The sequence below is a fragment of the Malaya genurostris genome, chromosome 2, assembly GCF_030247185.1.
Source record: "Malaya genurostris strain Urasoe2022 chromosome 2, Malgen_1.1, whole genome shotgun sequence".
Taxonomy (NCBI): domain Eukaryota; kingdom Metazoa; phylum Arthropoda; class Insecta; order Diptera; family Culicidae; genus Malaya; species Malaya genurostris.
Genome location: NC_080571.1, coordinates 209,144,399 through 209,165,054, shown reverse-complemented (window position 1 = coordinate 209,165,054; position 20,656 = coordinate 209,144,399). Strand labels below are relative to the sequence as shown.

The window sequence follows — 20,656 nt, the reverse complement described above, 5'->3', positions numbered from 1 at the left end:
TTGGTTGGAGACGAAATTCATTCGAAATCGATTATTGCCGATGAGCCGAGTCACTTGCTCTTACGGCTAAAGTGCCTATAACCAGAGTGACGACATCTCATCCGTAATGCTGGCAACAATTAAAAACATTAGCTTTACATTGAATTGACAGGTCGTTTGCTCGTTTGGAACTGGTAGCTGTCATTCCAAACGAACAGCTGTCGCCACTCTGATTATAGTCACTCTACTTACGGCCATTCGTAAAACACACCCGGCGAGAGAATGAAACAATTCTGCAAACGCAATTTTGACAGCAGCCGGAACCAAGCGGGCAAATGGGCAGATTTACCGATTTTAACAGTAAACCATTTGAAAGCCTGGCATCCCTGGATATCAGTGTTCAAAATAAAACGTCAACAAAGATTGCAATGGAGGAAGTTTTGTTGATATGACTGGTTTTGTTTTTAAAATTTTGCAAATGTTTAGAATATCTTATCAAAATGCAAAGAGTTTCGGGAAAACACGATACTAAATACTGTAGTTTGAAAATACTGTAAATAATCTACGCAACGTCGGTCAATTCATGCTCTTTTTATGCAGCCATTGAAGCGACCTTGAAAACGTACCTTCAGTGGAGAGTCGCTTAGGAAACATGGAGGAATCTCATCACCGCAGTTTAATGGACCATCTGGATCTCGGCTCCGGTAGTCACCATTTGCAAGAGGATTTATCTAAAGGGGTACTTCGAACTATTCACAACGTTGAAAACGGCACTTTGCACTTTATAACGATTCCCCCTACAACTAATTCTCGAGAGCAAGAGTATATTGAAAGTTCACTACTGGGGGCGGATCTGCTTTCGAATCATTTGCCAAATGGATTATTGGTTGATTACATCAGCACACCGGGGCCAACCGCTTCAAGCAGTCAGTTTCATCCACAGTCCACGGGATTGCTTGATCATCAAGGAAACAGTGCAAACGGCATTCAAACTTATACAGCAGAAGATCTGCAAACGCTGGTTGACGCCAGTTCATTGCAAACATCGGAGAATGATCGAAAAATGTTTCTGCAATTCGTAAACAAATCCACCTCACAGATGTCGCACGAAGCACCTGTGATTGTAACAAACTCGAAGGTAATTTCACGTGATGTTTGGTTATTTCAAATTAAAAATGCCTTAATTTCAGGACATTACTGCTGTTAATTTGATGGGTGATCATGAAAAGATCACACAACCGACCCACCCACAACTAGCCAACGTAAATCATATGCCTTCTGCGAGCTCTGCTAGTAATTTCCTTCATTATCATAATCAGGATCATCTTTTAAGCGCAACGCACGCAAACATAAATAATGTGGTGCAAACTGGGAATGTGTTGACCACCCACAACACGTCCCATCATCAACATCACCACCATCACCATCATCAGGCTCAAACAACTTCCCACCAGATTATACAAAACACTAACCAACAACAGCAGCCGCACCAATCGCATATATCTTCACTTCATTCCATGCTTCAAGGAGAATGTTCGCCTTCAAAACTGTTCCACGTTGCTTCGTCGGTAGCTAGTACAAGTATTGCAATTAGTACCGCTACCAGCCAGAATGTAAGTTTCCAATTAATATTTCTGCAGCACCTAAAGTTATATTTGTTGTCTTACAGTGCATTCAAATGCCACCACTAGCCCCCATCAAGTGTGTTGAATCTCCCAAACGGTATCTCACGTACCAGATGACTCAATCGCAAGCTCCAGTGATCGAAAGAGACCCGACTGCTGCAGTAGCTGGAGAAAATTTTCTCTCGCGGGATGATCTTATGGAGTGCGGTGAGCCTAGGTCGGACGACGAAGAAGACATGGAAGTGAACCCTGCACTAACATCGAGCCATTTCACAAACACTTACTTGCCTCACAAAAAAAGACTATCGAAAAAACTAATTGATACCAAAAACCAGGCGGACCAGTTCCACCGTAATTCAGTTATTTCCAATGATCATCAGATCGACCAGAACAAAAGTTCTCTACATCAAGCTGGAAGTAGTGTCAAGGAAACTACAAAACAATTTTCTTGTCAGTTATGTGGTGAATCGTTTGAAGATCAGCTCATGTTTTTCACTCATCTAAAAAATCACTATGAACCAACCGTCGGTAATGTAAACGATGACGGTAAAGTTGGAGATCCGAAAAAGAAACCCAAACTGCCGCGGGTAAAGCATACTAAAAAGCTGAAGAATGATAAGTCTTCGCGAATGCAATCGGAAGATGCACAGTCAGCATGTCCAAATTCCTCAAATTCAACATTCAACACCCAACATGTTTCGCAACACATAAATCAAGGGTCCGACGGTTGCGCTTATCAACAGAATATCACGCAGCAAGAATCTGATGTCATCGTAGGTCCATCAAATCAACCGACCTGCACTGAATCAGACAATGCCGGTGAGTTTAGCGAAACCGAAGATATGTTGGAAGGAATCAGAAATGTTGTACAGAAAGTGCAGGAGGCTGTGGATACCGATACGAATGATGGTTTGGGGGGTCCCGTCGAAAGATCGGCGATAAGCACCGATGAAAAGGTGTGGTACCAATCCCAACACCTGCCATCGAATCAAGACATGGTAAAAGGTATCGATTTTAGTGCTGAATTGGATACGCAAGAGATCCATATCAATGCTGGAAACGACAACTTTGTGCTATTTCTGAATAAATCGGACTTCCATGATCAAGGTAAACGAACTGAATTGCACAGTAGTAATAATTTTAAGAAAATAGTAAATGGTATTTTGTTTCATTTTTCTCAGATATTCTCAACCAGCGCAGTCAAGGTACCCAGCAATCAGCGTCCCATCAGTCGAGCAGCGTACGCCCAATTACGAATGTTCAACAACACGCTACACTGGTTTCTTCAAGCAACAATCCACAAACTTCCTACATTTTAGATACCGACCAGAGTCAGTTGCAACATCCGTCGATTGGCGAGTGTGACATACAAAACATACAAATACTAGACCTCGGTACTGCCGGTATTGAGAATCACGAAATTGTAAAACTTGTCGATTTTAATCTCTCAGCTGCCACGTTGAGTGAGCTCAATGGGACTACGAAGCTACTAAAGAACGAAAAATCCAACCTCGAAAGCGATACCGATGTTAACGAGGACGAAGGTTCATTTTACGTTTTCGATGAAGACGGTGACTCCGAAGATTCCGATGCCGAAGCTAACGCAGGGAGCTCAGAAGAACAAACCGTCTCGACGAATGAAGAGTATAAGGGGAATATGCATGACAATCATTCGATTCCTAAAGAGTTGTCCATTCCGTCTGCTCCACCGTGTAAGAAGAAAGGTCGCAAAAAATCGGGAACCGATTCGAAGGGTGAAATAGACGAACAAGCAGTTTTGAAAAAACCCGGTAAAAAGTATCCCTGCACCGAACCAGACTGTGATAAGGTGTTCAACTCTAAAACAGCAGTTCGCTATCATGAACTTCAACATAAGAACGAAAGACCTTATAATTGCATGCAGTGTCCAAAAAACTTTTTCACTTCCAGTGCGTTGAAAGTTCATGAACGATTGCACTCTGGTGAAAAACCGTACAAATGCGAAGAATGCGGAAGAGCGTTCCGCCAATGGGGGGACATGAAATATCATCAGTCGTCCATCCATTCGAACGAGAAAACTCATCAGTGCGAGTTCTGTGGCAAAAAATTTGCTCGTCGATACTCATTGGTGTTGCACAGGAAAATCCACCTGAACGAGAAAAATCATGTATGCGACATATGCAACAAAGCGTTCCGGGCAAGCTCATACCTTCAATCTCACCGTATGATTCACACGGGAGAAAAACCGTACTCATGCGCTATCTGTTCGAAGAAATTCCGCTGCGGCGGTGACATGAAGCGACATCTTAAAACTCATGACCGCAGCAAAGTGGCAACCGGTTCGAAGTCTATGGCACTACAAGACGACGACGTGCTTGACAAGCCCATCTCTTCTAGAATGGCTTCAACCGTGACCAGAAGTTCCATCGCCGATGTGATTGATCTGACGAAAATCAAGTCCGAAAGCTGCGTTAAAATGAGCTCAATTCAGGCACCTCCGGTTGTAACCGTACTGTCGAAAGACATCAATCAGATCGGTAAATTTACTAATTCCTCCAGTCAACAATTGGTGTATCCTACGCAGGCCGCAGGGGGCCAGTTCCGGAAACCGGAAGAATCTGTCCTCATGGACGTCTCGAGGTGGTAGAAAAAAAAATCTCAAACTAATCAATCGCTGCAATTGTGTAGTATAAGTATTTTTATACTGTCTGGTTCAATTAGTTATATTTAAAATTAGGATAAGGAGAAAATATTCCTTTATGAATAAAATAGCGTACAATACGCAATCGTTTCAACTGATGCACGTGATTTGAGTTGGTTCCTTATATCGGTAAGTGGTACTTCAATTTGCGCCAATTGATGGGACAATCTTCAACGTGGGAATTCGTGATTCATACACCGCCTCCACGTTTCGTTTTCCATCTGCACTCCGCCATAGATGGTCCGCAGCACCTTTCTTTCGAAAATACTTAGGGCACGTTGGTCCTCTGTCAACATAGTCCAGGTCTCGTGGCCGTAGATAACAACCGGTTTTGCAGATGGTCAATTTCGTGCGGTGGCGTACTTTTCACGATCGGAGGATTTCTCTGAGTCCACAGTACGAACGATTTCCTGCCAAAATACGCCTCTGAATTTCTCTCCTGGTATCATTATCGGCAGTCACCAGTGAGCCAAAATATACGAACTAGTCAACCACCTCGATATCGGCACAGTCTAGCTATATACGTGATGGAAGGCACATTGTATCTTCTCTAGAACCTCCTCTTCCTCTCGTGTATTTTGTTTTTGACACATTAATGGCCAGTCCGGAACGCCTAGCTTCAGCTTTCAGTCCGATGTATGTTTTCACCATCTTCGCAACCATTCCATTATACCGCAGGTATCGATGAAAGCTTAGTCTCGGGGGTTGGATGTGAACCGAGACTTTACTCGGACAATATCAAGGTTTATGTCCAACCACTACTTGCTCAAAGCGCATCTTTATCGTGGGCCTTACTGAGAGTAATTACTGTGCTTGCGGTGACGGTATCGACAACATCGAGTATGTTGTTTGGGTGTTCTCCGAGTATTGTGACGCCAGACTCCAGCTAATCGATTCCCTTCGGGCCCGAGCTAGACCACCTTATGTGCCAGTCCGTGATGTTTTGGCGACTCGAGATCCTCTTTACATTTTTTTTAATGAAAATTTTTTATTCAGGCCAATTCGCGTACCAGCTTTACGTGGCCGATTGAGCCATGGTTTTACTAGATAAAATAATGTTGTTACCGTCGGATCTCGTTGTCACCCTTTTTTTAGGGAGAGAGAAGCTTCCATTTTTATCTTGCGATGATTGAAGGGCGCTTTGTTCGTGGCTCGTCTCGTCCTCCATTGCCGCATCGGTGGTATCGTTGTTGGCTTCCGTTTTTTCTTCGTTTTCCTTGTAATTCGCAGTCTTGGGTTCGTTGTTAGTTGCTGTAGACGTGCCTTGTTGTGCATTAATTGCAGATGCTGGTTGGTTTGATGGTGCAACAGGAGTACTACGCTCACTAGTTTCCGTTGTTGGGCAGTTGTCCTTGTTTTTGTTTGAAGATGTCCTTTTCGCAGTTTCAGTGTAAGGTTTGCCGTAGTGTGCAGGTTGTTCACAAAACTGACATGTAACCAGTTGATTTTCATACGTAATCAGCGTTTTACACGGATGTATCCCGTCTTGATCACAAATGATGTAGGATGGAATTGTTCTACGTAGTTGCATACGTACCACTCGCACGCCATTCCGGATACCCGGAAAAAAATTCCGCCATACTCCCTTTCCGATGGTAAGAACTTCGCCGTACTGCGACATACTTTCCCGAACAAACTGATCGCTGGTCTGCGGAGGAAGGTCATGCACGCGTACTTCTATGGCATTGTCCACCATGTACACAGGGATTTTATATTTAACATTATCATGATCAACACTGTGCACACCGTTATTAACCGAAGTAAATGCAATTGCATCTCTTTCACGTTTGAACATAATGTACACACAGTTAGACGCCTTGTTGAATTGAATCTCACTTACATCATTAACGTTGAGATACATTCGTTCCTGAAGCAAGATTTCAATTTCAATTGCTGCTGGTCTAACTTTGCAGCGCTTGAAATCAATACAAATTGAGTTTCAGGCTTTGTTAAATCGTATTTGCCCATTTCGTACACTCTATTGTTCACTGCACTGTATTGTTTTTGTTTCTATCGACTCGACCGTAAGCAATTTTCGACTGTGTCGGATGAGATGCGAGCACGAACTGATATCCTCTTTACATGACCTACCTCTATAACTTTTTTAAAGGCATAGACGTGCAAATCTAGTTCCCTCTTCATATTTCCTTCTACAGCCCACTGTACCAACTCATCCTTTTCTTCTATGGAACGATAAACGATTCCTCGGACGGCAAAAAACGTCATCAATGTCCTACAGTCCTGGTCAACCGCTACTACACCACAACCGGAAGAACATGAAAAACCGGGAAACGCAAATACAAGCTGCGCCATAAATATGAATACTCGAAGACAAGATTTACTTGTTGACTAGCTAGATCAGGTCCCACCCTCCCGATACTCCTTTACTAACCCAAGGAGAGTAAGCCGCCCCTTAATACGACTCTGCACTGATGAGTCAAAGACGAAACGTAAAAATAATAAAGACAAACTTGCTGACTGCAGATTTTTTTCGGATATACAGACTTTTCCAACCCTATCTGAAGATATTTGAAATTTTTACCTGGAATCTCTGGTTACGTGTCACAATATCAAGATCGTCAACGAAACCAAACAACTGTACAGACTTTCGGAACGTAGCACATCACTCTATCCATCGTTGCTTTGACCAATCGCGTCAGTTTGTCTCTGAACCACAACTCGATCAAAAACTACCGATTTGACAGGACTAGTGTAGTCGACAAGACTGTTCTAATATTCTTTTTTGTTTTCACTTTATTTCAAAAACTATTTTTTCATTCTTGGTTCCATCTTATACCATGGTCGTATCGCTACGATCGCTACCTTACAGCGAATTCTACAAATCATACCTACAAAGATCTTCAACCTCGCGGCACATATGGAAGAAAACGATGAGTCCTTCCGGAAAGTAGGTAAAGCATCAACAATCCCTCTTTTTAGCCTTGGTATTACATTCCTTTGGTGGGATTTAGCCTCTCTGTTCAACAGATATTTCCTCTTCTCTTTATCATTTATCCTTAGGAGAACAGGTTTGTGTGCTTTGCGGATGACATGGACATTATCGCGAAAAACTTTGGAACGGTGGCAGAGTTGTACACACGCCTGAAACGCGAAGCAGCAAAGGTTGGACTGGTGGTGAATGCGTCGAAAACAAAGTACATGCTAGTAGGCGGAACAGAGCACGACAGGATGCGTAATGTAAAGTCATGATAGACGGGGATACCTTCGAGGTAGTGGAAGAATTTGTTTACCTAGGATCCTTACTAACGGCTGACAACAATGTGAGTCGTGAAATATGAAGACGCAACATCAGTGGAAGTCGTGCCTACAACGGGCTCCAAAAGAATCTGCGGTCAAAAAAGATTCATCTCTACACGAAATGTACCATGTACAAAACGCTTATAAGATCGATGATCCTCTACGGATACAAAGCATGGATCATGCTCGAGGAGGACCTGCAAGCACTTGGAGTTTTCGAGCGACGCGTGCTAAGGACGATCTTCGGCGGTGTGCAGGAGAACGGCGTGTGGCGGCGAAGAATGAACCACGAGCTCGCTTCACTCTACGGCGAACCCAGCATCCAGAAAGTGGCCAAAGCCGGAAGAATGCGGTGGGCAGGGCATGTTGCAAGAATGCCGGACAAAAACCCTGCTAAACTGGTGTTTGCCACAAATCCGTTGGGAACAAGAAGGTGGGGAGCGCAGCGAGCAAGATGGGTGGACCAGGTAGAACGTGATCTGGCGAGTATTGGGTGTGATCGAGGATGGAGAGAAGCAGTCACAAACCGAGTATTGTGGCGTTTTATTGTTGATTATGTGTTATCTTAAATGTGATGTAGTGCAAATAAATGTATGAGAACAGATTTCAATCAGGTGTGGAAAAATATTGTGGGAGTTAAGGAGTTATATCGTCAAAAAGTGCACAGGCAACTTGATATATACATTTTAGGAGCATTTACGCACCCATTTTTCTCAAGACAGCGCTTTTGGTGTTACGGGCTACTCAATTACATTACTACTACAGTGGGGAATCTAGAATCTAGATCTAGATATTCTGTTGAGATTTTCAGTTTGGGTTGGAAAGGTAACAATTTCCAATACTATTTCCTACACGAGAATTATGAATGTCTTTTTTAATGATCACTAATGTCGTTTTTCATTGAGAACATTCGTGGAGTGTTTTGCTCGATTCGTGCAGTCGGGCAATCAAAACAGGTGCATTGTGTTTCATTGATTTGCACCGAACCAAAAAAAAATGTCTTTCGAGGCAATTCGCGGGCAACTATTATGCACCCGTTTTCTTTTCCGAGCAGCATGCGTGCAAACCAAACATTACAAAACCGTTTCATTGATCGGCTGTCAGGGTAAAACACTGGCACCTAGCGAGTGGAATCAATGAAAAACGACATAAGTAATGATGTCCCAAATTTGCATGGAGAACTTTTCATTACTGCACCTTACACGTTCATTACAATGATTTTATTTTTTTATTAATGACAATTTTGATAATCGTGTAAAGTCCACTAATCAACTCTTATGTGTCAGTCAGCAGAAAACATGATGATGTTAGTGTGCAATCCGCCAAGACCATCGTCACAGCGCAATGCAAATCTAAACTCGATCGAAATACAGATAGAAAAGTTTTCATTTTATCGAAATAATCTGATTCAATCGAAATACAGAATAGAGATGATTGTCTTGGTTTTGATCTTCTATATTCACCCCTATTCTGTACATCGATCGATTCGAAATATTCCGATCGAATGTGCATTTTCCATTCTGCATTCCGTTCGAGTTGGGTATGAACTCGAATATCATTCGTTCTTACCTTACCTAACAGCTATAGGCCTGGGGTGTCCTTTGCTGTATCAAGCATACGTCTACACATAATTCGGTCCATGGCTGCTCGTCGCCAGCCACTCAAGGCACGGATGCTTCTGAGATCACCCTCCACTTGATCGATCCACCTTGCTCACTGCGCTCCTCTTCTTCTTGTACCAGTCGGATTAGATTCAAGAACCATTTTCACTGGGCTGTCGTTCGACATCCTTATGACATGCCCAGCCCATCGTAGACGTCCGATTTTAGCTGTCCGTACGATGGGTGGTTCTCCTAGCAGCTGTGGCAATTCGTGATTCATACGCCGTCTCCACGTTCCGTCTTCCATCTGCACTCCGGCATAGATGGTCCTCAGTAACTTTCTTTCGGAAACACTAAGCGCGTTGGTCCTCTGCTAACATAGTCCAGGTCTCGTGGCCATAGAGAACAACCGGTCTAATAAGCGTTTTGTAGATGGTCTATTTCGTGCGGTGGCGTACTTTTCTTAGTCCAAAGTACGCACGATTCCCTGCCAAAATACGTCTCTGAATTTCTCTGCTGGTGTCATTATCGGCGGTCACCAGTGAGATCAAATACACGAACTCGTCAACCACCTCGATATCGTCACCGTCTATCAATATTCGTAGTGGGAGGCGTAGTGTTTCTTCTCCAGAGTCTCTTCCTCTCATGTATTTTGTTTTCGACGCATTTATGGCCAGTCCGATACGCCTAGCTTCAGCTTTCAGTCCGATGTAGGTTTCCGTCATCTTCTCAAGGTTACGTAACACAATATCAATATCGTCAGCGAAGCCAAAAAGTTGTACGGACTTTCGGAAGATCGTGCCACTCGTGTCGATCCTCGCTCTTCGAATCACACCTTCCAGGGCAATATTGAACAAGATACAAGAAAGTCCATCACCTTGACGTAGCCCTCTCCAAAATTCGAAGGGACTCGAGAGCGTCCCAGATACTCGGACGTAGCACATCACTCTATCCATCGTTGCTTTGACCAATCGCGTCTGTTGTTCCTCAGCATGCCGATCTCCTCACTTATCTCCGACAGATCAGGTGCTAGGAATCTGTCGTCGGCTGAGCGTGCACCCAGATTGATCCCTGTGCCGTTCTCTGTATCTTGTGCTTCGCCATCCAGATGCTCGTCATAGTACTGCTTCCACCTGTCGATCACCTCACGTTCGTTCGTGAGCAGGTTACCATTGGTATCTCTGCATATTTCGGCCTGTGCCGTGTAGCCTCTACGTGAGTGGTTCACCTTCTCATAGAACTACCGTGTGTCATTTGCGCGATACAGCTGTTCCATCGCTTCGCGATCTTGGTCTTCCTGTTCAATTTTCGAACATTACTCGATCGACTTGCTTACGTATTACTTCTGTTCGGTTTAGAATCGTTCTAATTTATTTATACAAGTGTGACGGTTTCGGTTACTGAGAAATGAATAATATAAATAATATAGAACATGTAAGTAGTGTTGACAGCTTTGATGGTTCGAAATTTCAAGTGTCCCCGAACGAGAGTCGATCGAATCATACAAGTCGAACGGTCGAAAGTGTAGATTCGTTCGTATCCCAAATCCGTCGGATTGCAGAATCGGGGTGATTGTCTCTAGAACGGAAGCGGTTCAAACGGATTTCTCTGCTGGTATCATTATCGGCTGTCACCAGTGTGCCCAAATACACAAACTCGTCAACAACTGCGACATCGTCACCTTATATCAATATTTGTCTATAATATATTCAATGCAGTACTTCTTCGTTAGATGCTTTATAATGATTGCAACGCATCTATAGCCAGCCCGATACGCCTAGCATCGACTTTTAGTTCGATGTATGTTTCCATCATGTTCTAAATTGAATGTGTCACATGTTCAAAGTCGTCAGTGAAGCCAAACAGTTGTACAGACTATCGGAAGATCGTACCACTCGTGTCGATCTTCGCTCTTTGAATCACACCTTCCAAAGCAACATTAAACACAAGACTATCACCATGCCGTAGCCCTCTCCCAGATATGAAGGGGCTTCAGTGTCAATTTATTCGGAAAACCATATTTGTGCATAATCTGACAAAGCTGTTCGCGATAGATTGTGTCGTATTTCGCTTCAAAGTCAATGAATAGGTGATGCGAGCGTACGTTGTATTCGCGACCCTTCTGGAATACTTCTCTTACCGCGAGATATGTGATCCGTAATAGCGATGATGCCAATAAAACCTACTTGATATAACCATACGAATTTCTTAGCTATTGGTGATGAAGGACCGCAAAGGATTTGGAAGAGAACCTCGTCAAGCTTATCAGCCTTACTGTAGATAAAAAATACAACACCTTCCATCCAATCCTGCTAGAATATCCTCCTCCCAAATCTTTTAAATAATCCAGTGCAGTGCTGTAGCGACGTTCGGAGATTTTACAGAACGGTTGAAGAGACGTGAGCTTGTTAACTGTTTGTTATCTGAGCATTGTTGAATGAACAATCCAGACAAAGGAACAAAATTGGCTTATGTGCAAGACCCGACCTGCAAAGATTTCGAGTGTCAATAGGACGCAGCACTACTGGCATCATTCGATCGAATTACAGAATACAAATGTTTACAGTCGATCGAAATATTCCGATTCGGTCGGAGTATAGAATAGGAGTGAATTGTCATACTAAAATGCTGATAAAAGTCTAGACATAAAATACAAAACAACTATTCGCATAAACATTTGTTTTTTTATTGATATGTTAAACATTTAAATAATTATCTACAATCGCTACTTTGTATTTGTGTTTGGTTCTGAATCGACTATCAGATAATACTCGCCATGTCATCTTAAGAGCAAATTCAGCAGCTGCAAGATTCATATGGGTGGTCTATAATGTAAATGAAACTGAAACAAACGTATCCCCAGCAATCCGTTTTAGTTTTATTTATTCGACCAGTTCTACTGTCAAATTTAAAACTGGTATACATTGCCGTTTTATTTTTTATATATTTGAAACACAGATAAAACGCTGCTGGGGCTGCCAGTTTATTTTGTTATAATTTCTAGATTTAAATTTTAAAACTGACATAAATTATGCATCTAGAACTAGAACACTCCTGAATATGCCCTAAAAGATTCAGCTGGAAATCGAAAAAGTCAAAGCTAATGTAAAGCATAGATTCGCTTGCTCAATGTTTCACGATTATTATAGAACACTTATTAAATGTCAAACATATTTTGTTGTCCCGAGGAGAAAAAAGCATTGAAACAAATTACAGTAAGGATGCATCGTTTCCGGAAATATTTCAATCAGTGCGAAACCAACAATAAAACATTTATCGAACCAGAAAAAGTACTAATTAACTGGTTACTTTTTGCTTAATTTCGAAATTTCCTTGCACAGGAAACAACGTGTAAATCCGTCCACAGCGAGAATTTGTAAGTTGAAATTAAGTAACCCACATTCTACCAACAATTGAATGAGTCAAAATCAAAAGTGAGTAAATGTAATTTCTCTTTCAGTATAATTGTGCATGCCCGTTTACCTGAAATAAGGATACTGAACGGAGCCATGCAATTGAGCAGGAAGTACTGTTTCCTTTGACGAAAGATATGTCGCCATTTTCGAAGTCATAACGGCTCCAGACCCGAAGAGCTGTTCATCCCACCGAATAAGGTTCTATCAATCAAAAGAGATCATTTCACATTCAGACTTCCTATTTTTCTGCTACTATTTCTCTCAATACATAAGTGGCATTCCTACCAGTCATTTTAATTGTTAGTATTACAGAAAAATTCGAAGCGGATAGAAACTCTTAATAGTCATAGCTATCCTATTCGATGGCTTGTTGCCAGTATTGACTCATATCAATAATTTCATTTGTGTTGCAACCTACGCAAAATGAAAAAAAAAAAACGATTATCTCTTCTTTACGAGATAATCAATCTACTTGATAGCCAACTGAGAAGTGATCCAATCCAAATTTTCATAGAACCGTGGGTCGCTCATCTTCAACGCAGATCTTTTGTAAAGGTAATAGTAAAGGGGAGAAACTGAAAATAATCTCAATAAGTATCACTTAAGTGTTACAATTATATGGATCACTTACACAATTTTTGAACAATAAACAGAGCAGTTAAAGCCTTTGGCCATTGGAAGAGATACGGTGATTTGTGATGATCAACTACCTGCCAGATATGTAGACTGACGCAAAGCAGGAAATATACCATAGCTACCAATAGTGGAACCCGAAATTTCTCGTACAACAAATGTGCCATACCGGCCTGAAAATTGAAAAAAAATCGAAAGTATACTAATCCGTAAAAATATGATTCAATGGTACTTACCTGATAAACGTAGGTAGAGTACAAACTAAATATAATAGCTGTAAGCGATAGGATCAAACATACATCTTGAGCTCTGAAGTGAAAAAAAAACAGAAACTGTCGGTTCTGTGAACATGAAAAATCGATATTTCACTCACAAAAATAGGAAGATAATCGACACTTTATCCCCTCGCGCGAGATACGAGAAACTGTTTATACCCAAATCGACACATAAGAAAAATAATTGAAAAACGAGCAAAGATGCGAAACGCTTTAACGATAGTTTGAACATTTTGCTATAAACAGTTGAAACGCCGGATAATATCTGCTGTTATCTTATTCGATGTACATATCCACACTGTACGCAAGACACCCACGCAAAACACAATTGCATTGACGCAAGTTGTGATGCGATAGAGCAAGATAGTAAATATACAACTTGTACTCATCAGTTTGTTTGTACTACTATATCGATTAAAAACATCTGTCTTGACAGTAGTAGAAAAACATTTCCGGTATAAGCCATAGTTGATGCCAGGTTTAAGTAGTCTCAAAACGATCTATATGCGAGCAAAACGATCTACATGAGCCGTATTCATAAAACGTAACAAGTTTGGACATTGAGGGGTTATGTTGGTTTTCGCAAAAAGCACATATTTTGTTTCAGTTTCTTTGCCTTTCCCTTTCGGCTCATCAGTGCTTAAAGTAACATGTTCGCGGTTTTTCATAACATAGTTGCATTTACATGTTAATTTCCAATTTTTTGCCACGTTATAATGATCAAATTTAAAACTAGCTCATGACGGCCCTACGTCTTAACAAGACTAAATCAAATTATTGAAATATGTTCTACTAAAATATTTTTATTGGGCTGAGTTCGAATTTATGTAAAATTCAATGATGATTGGAGTGTTCGTTGGATGTAATGTATAACAGTTGGTTATTAATTATAGCATGGACCAATTGAAAAGCTCTATGGGAAAATCGACTGTCAAAAATTTACTGCCTCGGTATGTTTGAACAATTTCGCCCTAGTGTGTTGCCTTTTGTGACGTTCTTCAGGCTAATGATAACCAATCGAGTATAAAATTAAAACCGGATGAAAAAATGATTGTTTTTTTAACTATCGTTATTACAGCAAAATTGATTGAATTTTTCACAGTCTCAGATCATTCCTTTTCATATAGACAGATATAGACTAATGATGTCGACATAGCGTTGAGAACCTACCTGATGGTGACAGTGTTTACGATATTCAACCAAACCTGACTGTTTTGTATATTTGGTTGGTAACGCTGACAGCTGGACGTGACGTCACGCGAACGAAGATTTCTTTTCTGTCCCACGTTTCATGGGCTTCGAGTTTATTTGTTCGAAGAAGTGATAATTTTTCGTTAAAATGAAGTGAGTACCTATGCATTTTCCACTGATATCGTCAGAGGCTTGGTGTGCTATTAAACTTATCGAAGTAATAATCAATTACAGGATTGGACTTTGCGCGTTCAGCGGGTTTAAAATTTATCCTGCTAGTGGCAAAACATTGGTCAAAGCCGATGGCAAGGTAATGTATAAGCTTGCTTCCCATACGAATGTCAGCGGTTTTGCTTACCAATTGTAACTTTTTTTTTTATTTCATTAGACGTTCACGTTCATCAACAAAAAATGCGAGCGTTCTTTTTTGATGAAACGCAATCCTCGCAAAGTGAAATGGACTGTACTATACCGGCGAAAACACAAGAAGGGTATCGTTGAAGAGGCTACCAAAAAGCGCACCCGCCGCACACAAAAGTTTCAACGTGCCATCGTCGGAGCTTCCATCACCGACATTTTGGCCAAACGTAACATGAAACCTGAAGTTCGAAAGGCTCAACGCGATCAAGCTATCAAGTGAGTACTTTTTCGATTAATCGAACCCTATAATACGGAAAGTGATACCGTATACTGGAACAATTTTTTATTAGTAGACCATACGTTATTGTTGATTACTCCGATGCCTAAAAAAAGAAGGCAGTTCGTAGGAGTTGGACAATTCTTAAAACCTTAAAGGCTTAGTATATGTTGTGCTGTGCTATTACGCCTTCTTGCGCGTTCAAACATCTATTAATGTTGTTTGGAAGAAATAAGCAAGGCCAGAAAAAAAGTCATTTCGTTCACCTGAGTTCTTTGATGACTTGCTACTAGAGTCTTTATAGAGATCTCATTCTTTAGAAATTAAACAATTTTTTAGTAATGAGCAAGTGACGAATCTGTGTATAATTACTTGCATTCCATTTTTAGGGTGGCGAAGGAAGCCAAGAAAGCAAAACAGGCTGAGAAGAAGATTAAAAGCCAGCCAGCAACGAAGCAACCGAAGCAAAAGGCCGCAAAAGTGTCACAGAAAGCTGCCCCACGAGTAGGAGGAAAGCGATAAATTACACTGGCTCTTAAATGGATTGCGCACGAGTATGAAAGTCTGTTAAGATCGGATTGAATACATATAACTTTGAAAAGTAATTAGAACCATTGGTTTCATTGAGTTCGCTTGTTAATAGGCGTAGGCTATTCTAAAAAGATACGATAGTTTTGTTTCGAGTGTGAGTCCAAAGAAGATGGATGCTGTTAGATTACGATTATTATTCGAACTGCTTGAATTTCGCCACCAATATTTTCACAAACCGTCTTGGGATCAGTTCGTTTTCGTCCCTAAAATCAAACATTCCGTTGCACGTATTTGGTTTGGATCGTTAGAAATCCTTCATCCTAGTAGAGACCCATTGTTGGCTGATTTCGGAAACGTAACGAACCTCCTCTTGACTGCAGTTAAATGCAATTATTTTATTTTAACAAACCCCTATTCTGTATTTCGATCGAATCGGATTTTGTCGAACGAATGTAAAAATTTGCATTGTCTAATTCAATCGAGTGATTTTGTATGGAAAACTCGAACTCGATAGGGCTACAGAATGGCAAACTTCGTATACGATCGAAACCATCCGATTCGAACGAAATACAGAATTGAGGTGAAAATCTTAATTATATGTACAGGTTATTTTTGTAACACTTTGTAATTATTGCGCAACATATATCACAACGTGTACGCCTTTCTCTGTCTGTCCGGTGGCTAGGGTTCTAGCTCACTCGTGTCTCTAACTATGCCTACGCGCGCATCTAATTTTGCCTGGTTGTTTACAAAGGCATTATTTTCATCCTGGCGCTCTGCTCTGGTCGATCCCTTATCGAAAGCAGAGTGGAAAGATTTGACTGCTCTAAATGTACAAATTCCCTATATTTGACTCTTGATCCACTTGAAGAGCGGCTTATCTCAGCGTGCATACAAATCATAAATCTATACCTACTATATTCTGGCCTTACAACCGCGGTTGAAGAGCGGTTTAGTTTTGTTCATTATTTTCAAACTGTCTAGACCCATTCTTGGCCATCGAATGGAATCCCTGATATGATTTAATTATTAAACAGATATGATTGAGTTATTAAACTGCTCCATATACCCCCTAGTGTTATATACTAATTGACGAAATTGAAAAATGTCTGTGTGTACACTTCAAGGATTTCTTTTCCGCTAAATTTTCTCCTAAATGGCTGAGCCATTGATAAAGCACCATTGATAAAGTTCGAAAACCAAGTGGTTGTTACTTCTGGTTCTGGAGATATAATGGTATATCGCAATGCGGTTCTCAACCCTAACTCATGGCCACAAGGTGTCCTCTTCCGTGAATTTGAGGACAACCGAAAGCAGGATGTCTGGTGTCCGCCTATTCCAGATAAGAATGACCGTAGTACGCCTGTAAGTATGAACCAGCAAGGATCACCTGGATCGTCTTTTTCCCTATTGACAACACCAATGACGTTATGAGCTTGCAAGGACTCATACCGGGACGCACTGTTGTTGGCATTTTGGAAGCTCCTAAACCCCTCATCACAGCATAGCCACTGCAGCCAGCGTACTCTAGCCGTCTTGGTTCTCTCTCTGTGTGTGTGTGTGTGTGTGTGTGTGTGTGTGTGTGTGTGTGTGTGTGTGTGTGTGTGTGTGTGTGTGTGTGTGTGTGTGTGTGTGTGTGTGCGCGTGTGTGTGTGTGTGTGTGTGTGTGAGGTGGTATGAACTCATGTGTCAACGAGTATTTGTTGGCAAGTTCAGACAATTGTTTCGACATCATCGCTCTTACCGAAACTTGGCTCCGTGAAAACCCGTTATCCGTCCAGAGGTTCCATTTTTTTTGAACATTTTTTCTCGTGCCTTTACAAACGAAACCTTAAGCCCGCACCAAATTACACACACAACGTTCTTCAATCTGATAATGGTCCTCAGTACCTTTCTTTCGAAAACACTGAGGGCGCGTTGGTCCTCTGCTAACATAGTCCAGGTCTCGTGGCCATAGAGAACAACCGGTCTAATAAGCGTTTTGTATATGGTCAATTTCGTGCGGTGGCGTACTTTTCTCGAACGAAGGGTTTTTCTGAGTCCAAAGTACGCTCGATTCCCTGCCAAAATACGTCTCTGTATTTCTCTGCTGGTGTCATTTTCGGCGGTCACCAGCCCAAATACACAAACTCGTTAACCACATCGATATCGTCACCGTCTATCAATATTCGTGGTGGGAGGCGTAGTGTTTCTTCTCTAGAGCCTCTTCCTCTCATGTGTTTTGTTTTCGACGCATTTATGGCCAGTCCGATACGCCTAGCTTCAGCTTTCAGTCCGATGTAGGTTTCCGTCATCTTCTCAAGGTTACGTGTTACAATATCAATATCGTCAGCGAAGCCAAAAAGTTTTACGGACTTTCGGAAGATCGTGCCACTCGTGTCGATCATCGCTCTTCGAATCACACCTTCCAAGGCAATATTGAACAAGATACAAGAGAGTCCATCACCTTGCCCTCTCCGAGATTCGAAGGGACTCGAGAGCGTCCCAGATACTCGGACGTAGCACATCACTCTATCCATCGTTGCTTTGACCAATCGCGTCAGTTTATCCGGGAAACCGAGGATCTGCCATAGCTGTTCTCGATCGATTGTGTCGTATGCCGCTTTGAAGTCAATGAATAAGTGATGCGTGGGTACGTTGTATTCACGACACTTCTGGAGTACTTGTCTTATCGCGATAATTCATTAAATCTCATTAATATTGACGAGAATTCTTCTCGGACGGCAATCGCTTGCATGAAGGCTTCTACCTCCTCTGGCCCAGATGGCATACCGACAGTTATTTTAACAAAATGCTCGACTGGTATGCTCCCCTTTGTCGACTATTTCGGATGTCACTATCTAAAGAAGTTTTTCCTAACTTATGGAAATCTTTTTTCATGTTCCCAGTGTATAAGAAAGTTAAAAAAAGATTTGAACAATTACCGTGGCATCATATCACTCAGTGCTGTTCCTAAACTGTTTGAAAAAGTTATTCTGACACCGATTTTTAATCACTGCAAGCAATACATTATCGATACTCAACATGGCTTTATGCCTAAGCACTCCACAAGCACTAACCTATTGTCATTCATGTCCAACGTGACTGACGGTATGCCAAAATGTTTACAAACAGACGCTATTTACACTGATCTATCATCGGTCTTTGATACAGTTAACCATGATATAACAATTGCTACATTGGAAAAAACTTGGATTCGGTTCTAACATCCTTCGATGGTTGCAATCATATCTTATGGTTCGACGTGTAGCAGTGAAAATCGGCGAACACGTTTTCAATGAGCATATCGCTTCGTCCGGAATTCCGCAGGGTAACCAGCTCGGGCCTTTGATATTTTTACTGTACTTCAACGACGCAATGTCTATCGTTTGCTGATGATGTTAAGATCTACATTCGAAGACCAGAAGATGCAGGTTTTCTACAACGACAATTGTTGAGCTCCGCCGCGGTTGTGTAAAGTTAACAGTTGAATCCTCACAAATGCTCGACTATTACGATTTCGAAGAAAAAAGAGCCATTTCATTTTGAATACTCACTGAAAGGATCACCCATAGTCAGGAGGGCGTGTGTTAAAGACCTTGGTGTTCTTCTCGATGAACAATCGTCATTCAAGGAACACATCAGCAATATTGTTTCTAAAGCTTCTCGCTACTTAGGATTTGTAATGTGGATGACTAAAAATTTTACGGACTTTTTTTTTTGTTTCAATTATAGAGGTTTTAACATCTTAAGGTCATTCGCCTCTTCGGACCAGAAAATCTTTCTGGCCCTTTGTGCGGGTTTGGGAATCGAACCCAGGCGGGCTGCGTGATAGGCATCGACTATCCCATCACGCTATACCCGTCCCCTATTTTACGGACTTATACTGCTTAAAATCTCTGTACTGCTCACTTGTTCGTTCAACCCTGGAGTATTGTTCTGTCGTTTGGAATCCTCACTACCTAAACGGAGCTCATAGAATCGAACCGATATAACGCAGATTCATTCGCTTCGCTCTTCGGCGTTTGCCGTGGAATAATCCTCACCAACTATCAAGCTACGAAAGTCGTGGGTTACTAATCGGTATCGATACACTACAAGTTCGACGAGATGTTACACGTGCTTGATTAACAGCAGATGTTTTGAATGATAAGATTGACTGCAATGCCGAAGAAGGTTACTGTGCACATTAGCAGGTCCATTTATTTTGCCTCGCAAATAAAGTAATGATTTTCAGTGGAAAACCGCTTCTACATTCAACGAAAATGTCATCAATTGAGTTAAACTTCGGAGAAATTAAATGAATCTATTAAGAACCTACAACCCAAAGAACGGCTTGGAAATTTCTTTGTTTGAAATGAATAATTTCGCTTGGATACAAACAAGTATATATGGCAAGACCGCTTTTACATCGGGGTAGTGGGGACAAATGGTCTTAAAGGAACCCCGGATAGGACCAACCGAGCAAAAAAAAGACATTCAGTTAGCTAGGGACACACAAAAAATCTTGTTCCTGGACCCATTAACCCATTATAGTCCAGGGGTTCCCAAATTTTAACCAAATGAGCAGATATCATCAATACCACCATATTTTGTGTTGAAGATGTTGGGAAATGCCTAATCACTATTAAAAATCTTTTTCAAACGAAATTATCCTATGTATGATATATCATACGCTGGGACAATACAGTAGCAACAAAATTATAAAAGATATGCCTATATTTTGAGAGTGGTGTTTATATATATACGATTTAAATTCTTTTAAACAGTTCTAGTAGAAGTACTATCGAAGATGAAGGCACAATATAATTAGAAATATTTGATGCTTTTCGTCCAAAATATACCTTTGTT

At 41.3% G+C, this 20,656-nt stretch overlaps 3 protein-coding genes across 3 annotated transcripts; 2 read left to right on the top strand and 1 right to left on the bottom strand.

Annotated features, from left to right (window-relative positions):
• The first annotated feature begins 397 nt into the window (after nucleotides 1-397).
• LOC131427332 (uncharacterized) lies at nucleotides 398-4,394 on the top strand. Its single transcript, XM_058590409.1, has 5 exons — nucleotides 398-516; nucleotides 580-1,117; nucleotides 1,170-1,592; nucleotides 1,649-2,711; nucleotides 2,786-4,394. Exons 2-5 carry the CDS (start codon nucleotides 632-634, stop codon nucleotides 4,228-4,230), a joined length of 3,417 nt encoding a protein of 1,138 aa, XP_058446392.1. The 5' UTR covers nucleotides 398-516; nucleotides 580-631; the 3' UTR covers nucleotides 4,231-4,394.
• Nucleotides 4,395-11,807: 7,413 nt separating this feature from the next.
• Nucleotides 11,808-13,854, bottom strand: LOC131427331 (transmembrane protein 138). Its single transcript, XM_058590408.1, has 4 exons — nucleotides 13,566-13,854; nucleotides 13,429-13,501; nucleotides 13,191-13,365; nucleotides 11,808-13,134 (listed from the first exon to the last, which is right to left on the bottom strand). Exons 1-4 carry the CDS (start codon nucleotides 13,697-13,699, stop codon nucleotides 13,028-13,030), a joined length of 489 nt encoding a protein of 162 aa, XP_058446391.1. The 5' UTR covers nucleotides 13,700-13,854; the 3' UTR covers nucleotides 11,808-13,027.
• An 828-nt stretch (nucleotides 13,855-14,682) lies between these two features.
• LOC131427330 (large ribosomal subunit protein eL24) lies at nucleotides 14,683-15,900 on the top strand. The gene is made up of 4 exons (XM_058590407.1): nucleotides 14,683-14,811; nucleotides 14,893-14,968; nucleotides 15,047-15,294; nucleotides 15,685-15,900. Exons 1-4 carry the CDS (start codon nucleotides 14,807-14,809, stop codon nucleotides 15,815-15,817), a joined length of 462 nt encoding a protein of 153 aa, XP_058446390.1. The 5' UTR covers nucleotides 14,683-14,806; the 3' UTR covers nucleotides 15,818-15,900.
• Nucleotides 15,901-20,656: the final 4,756 nt, after the last annotated feature.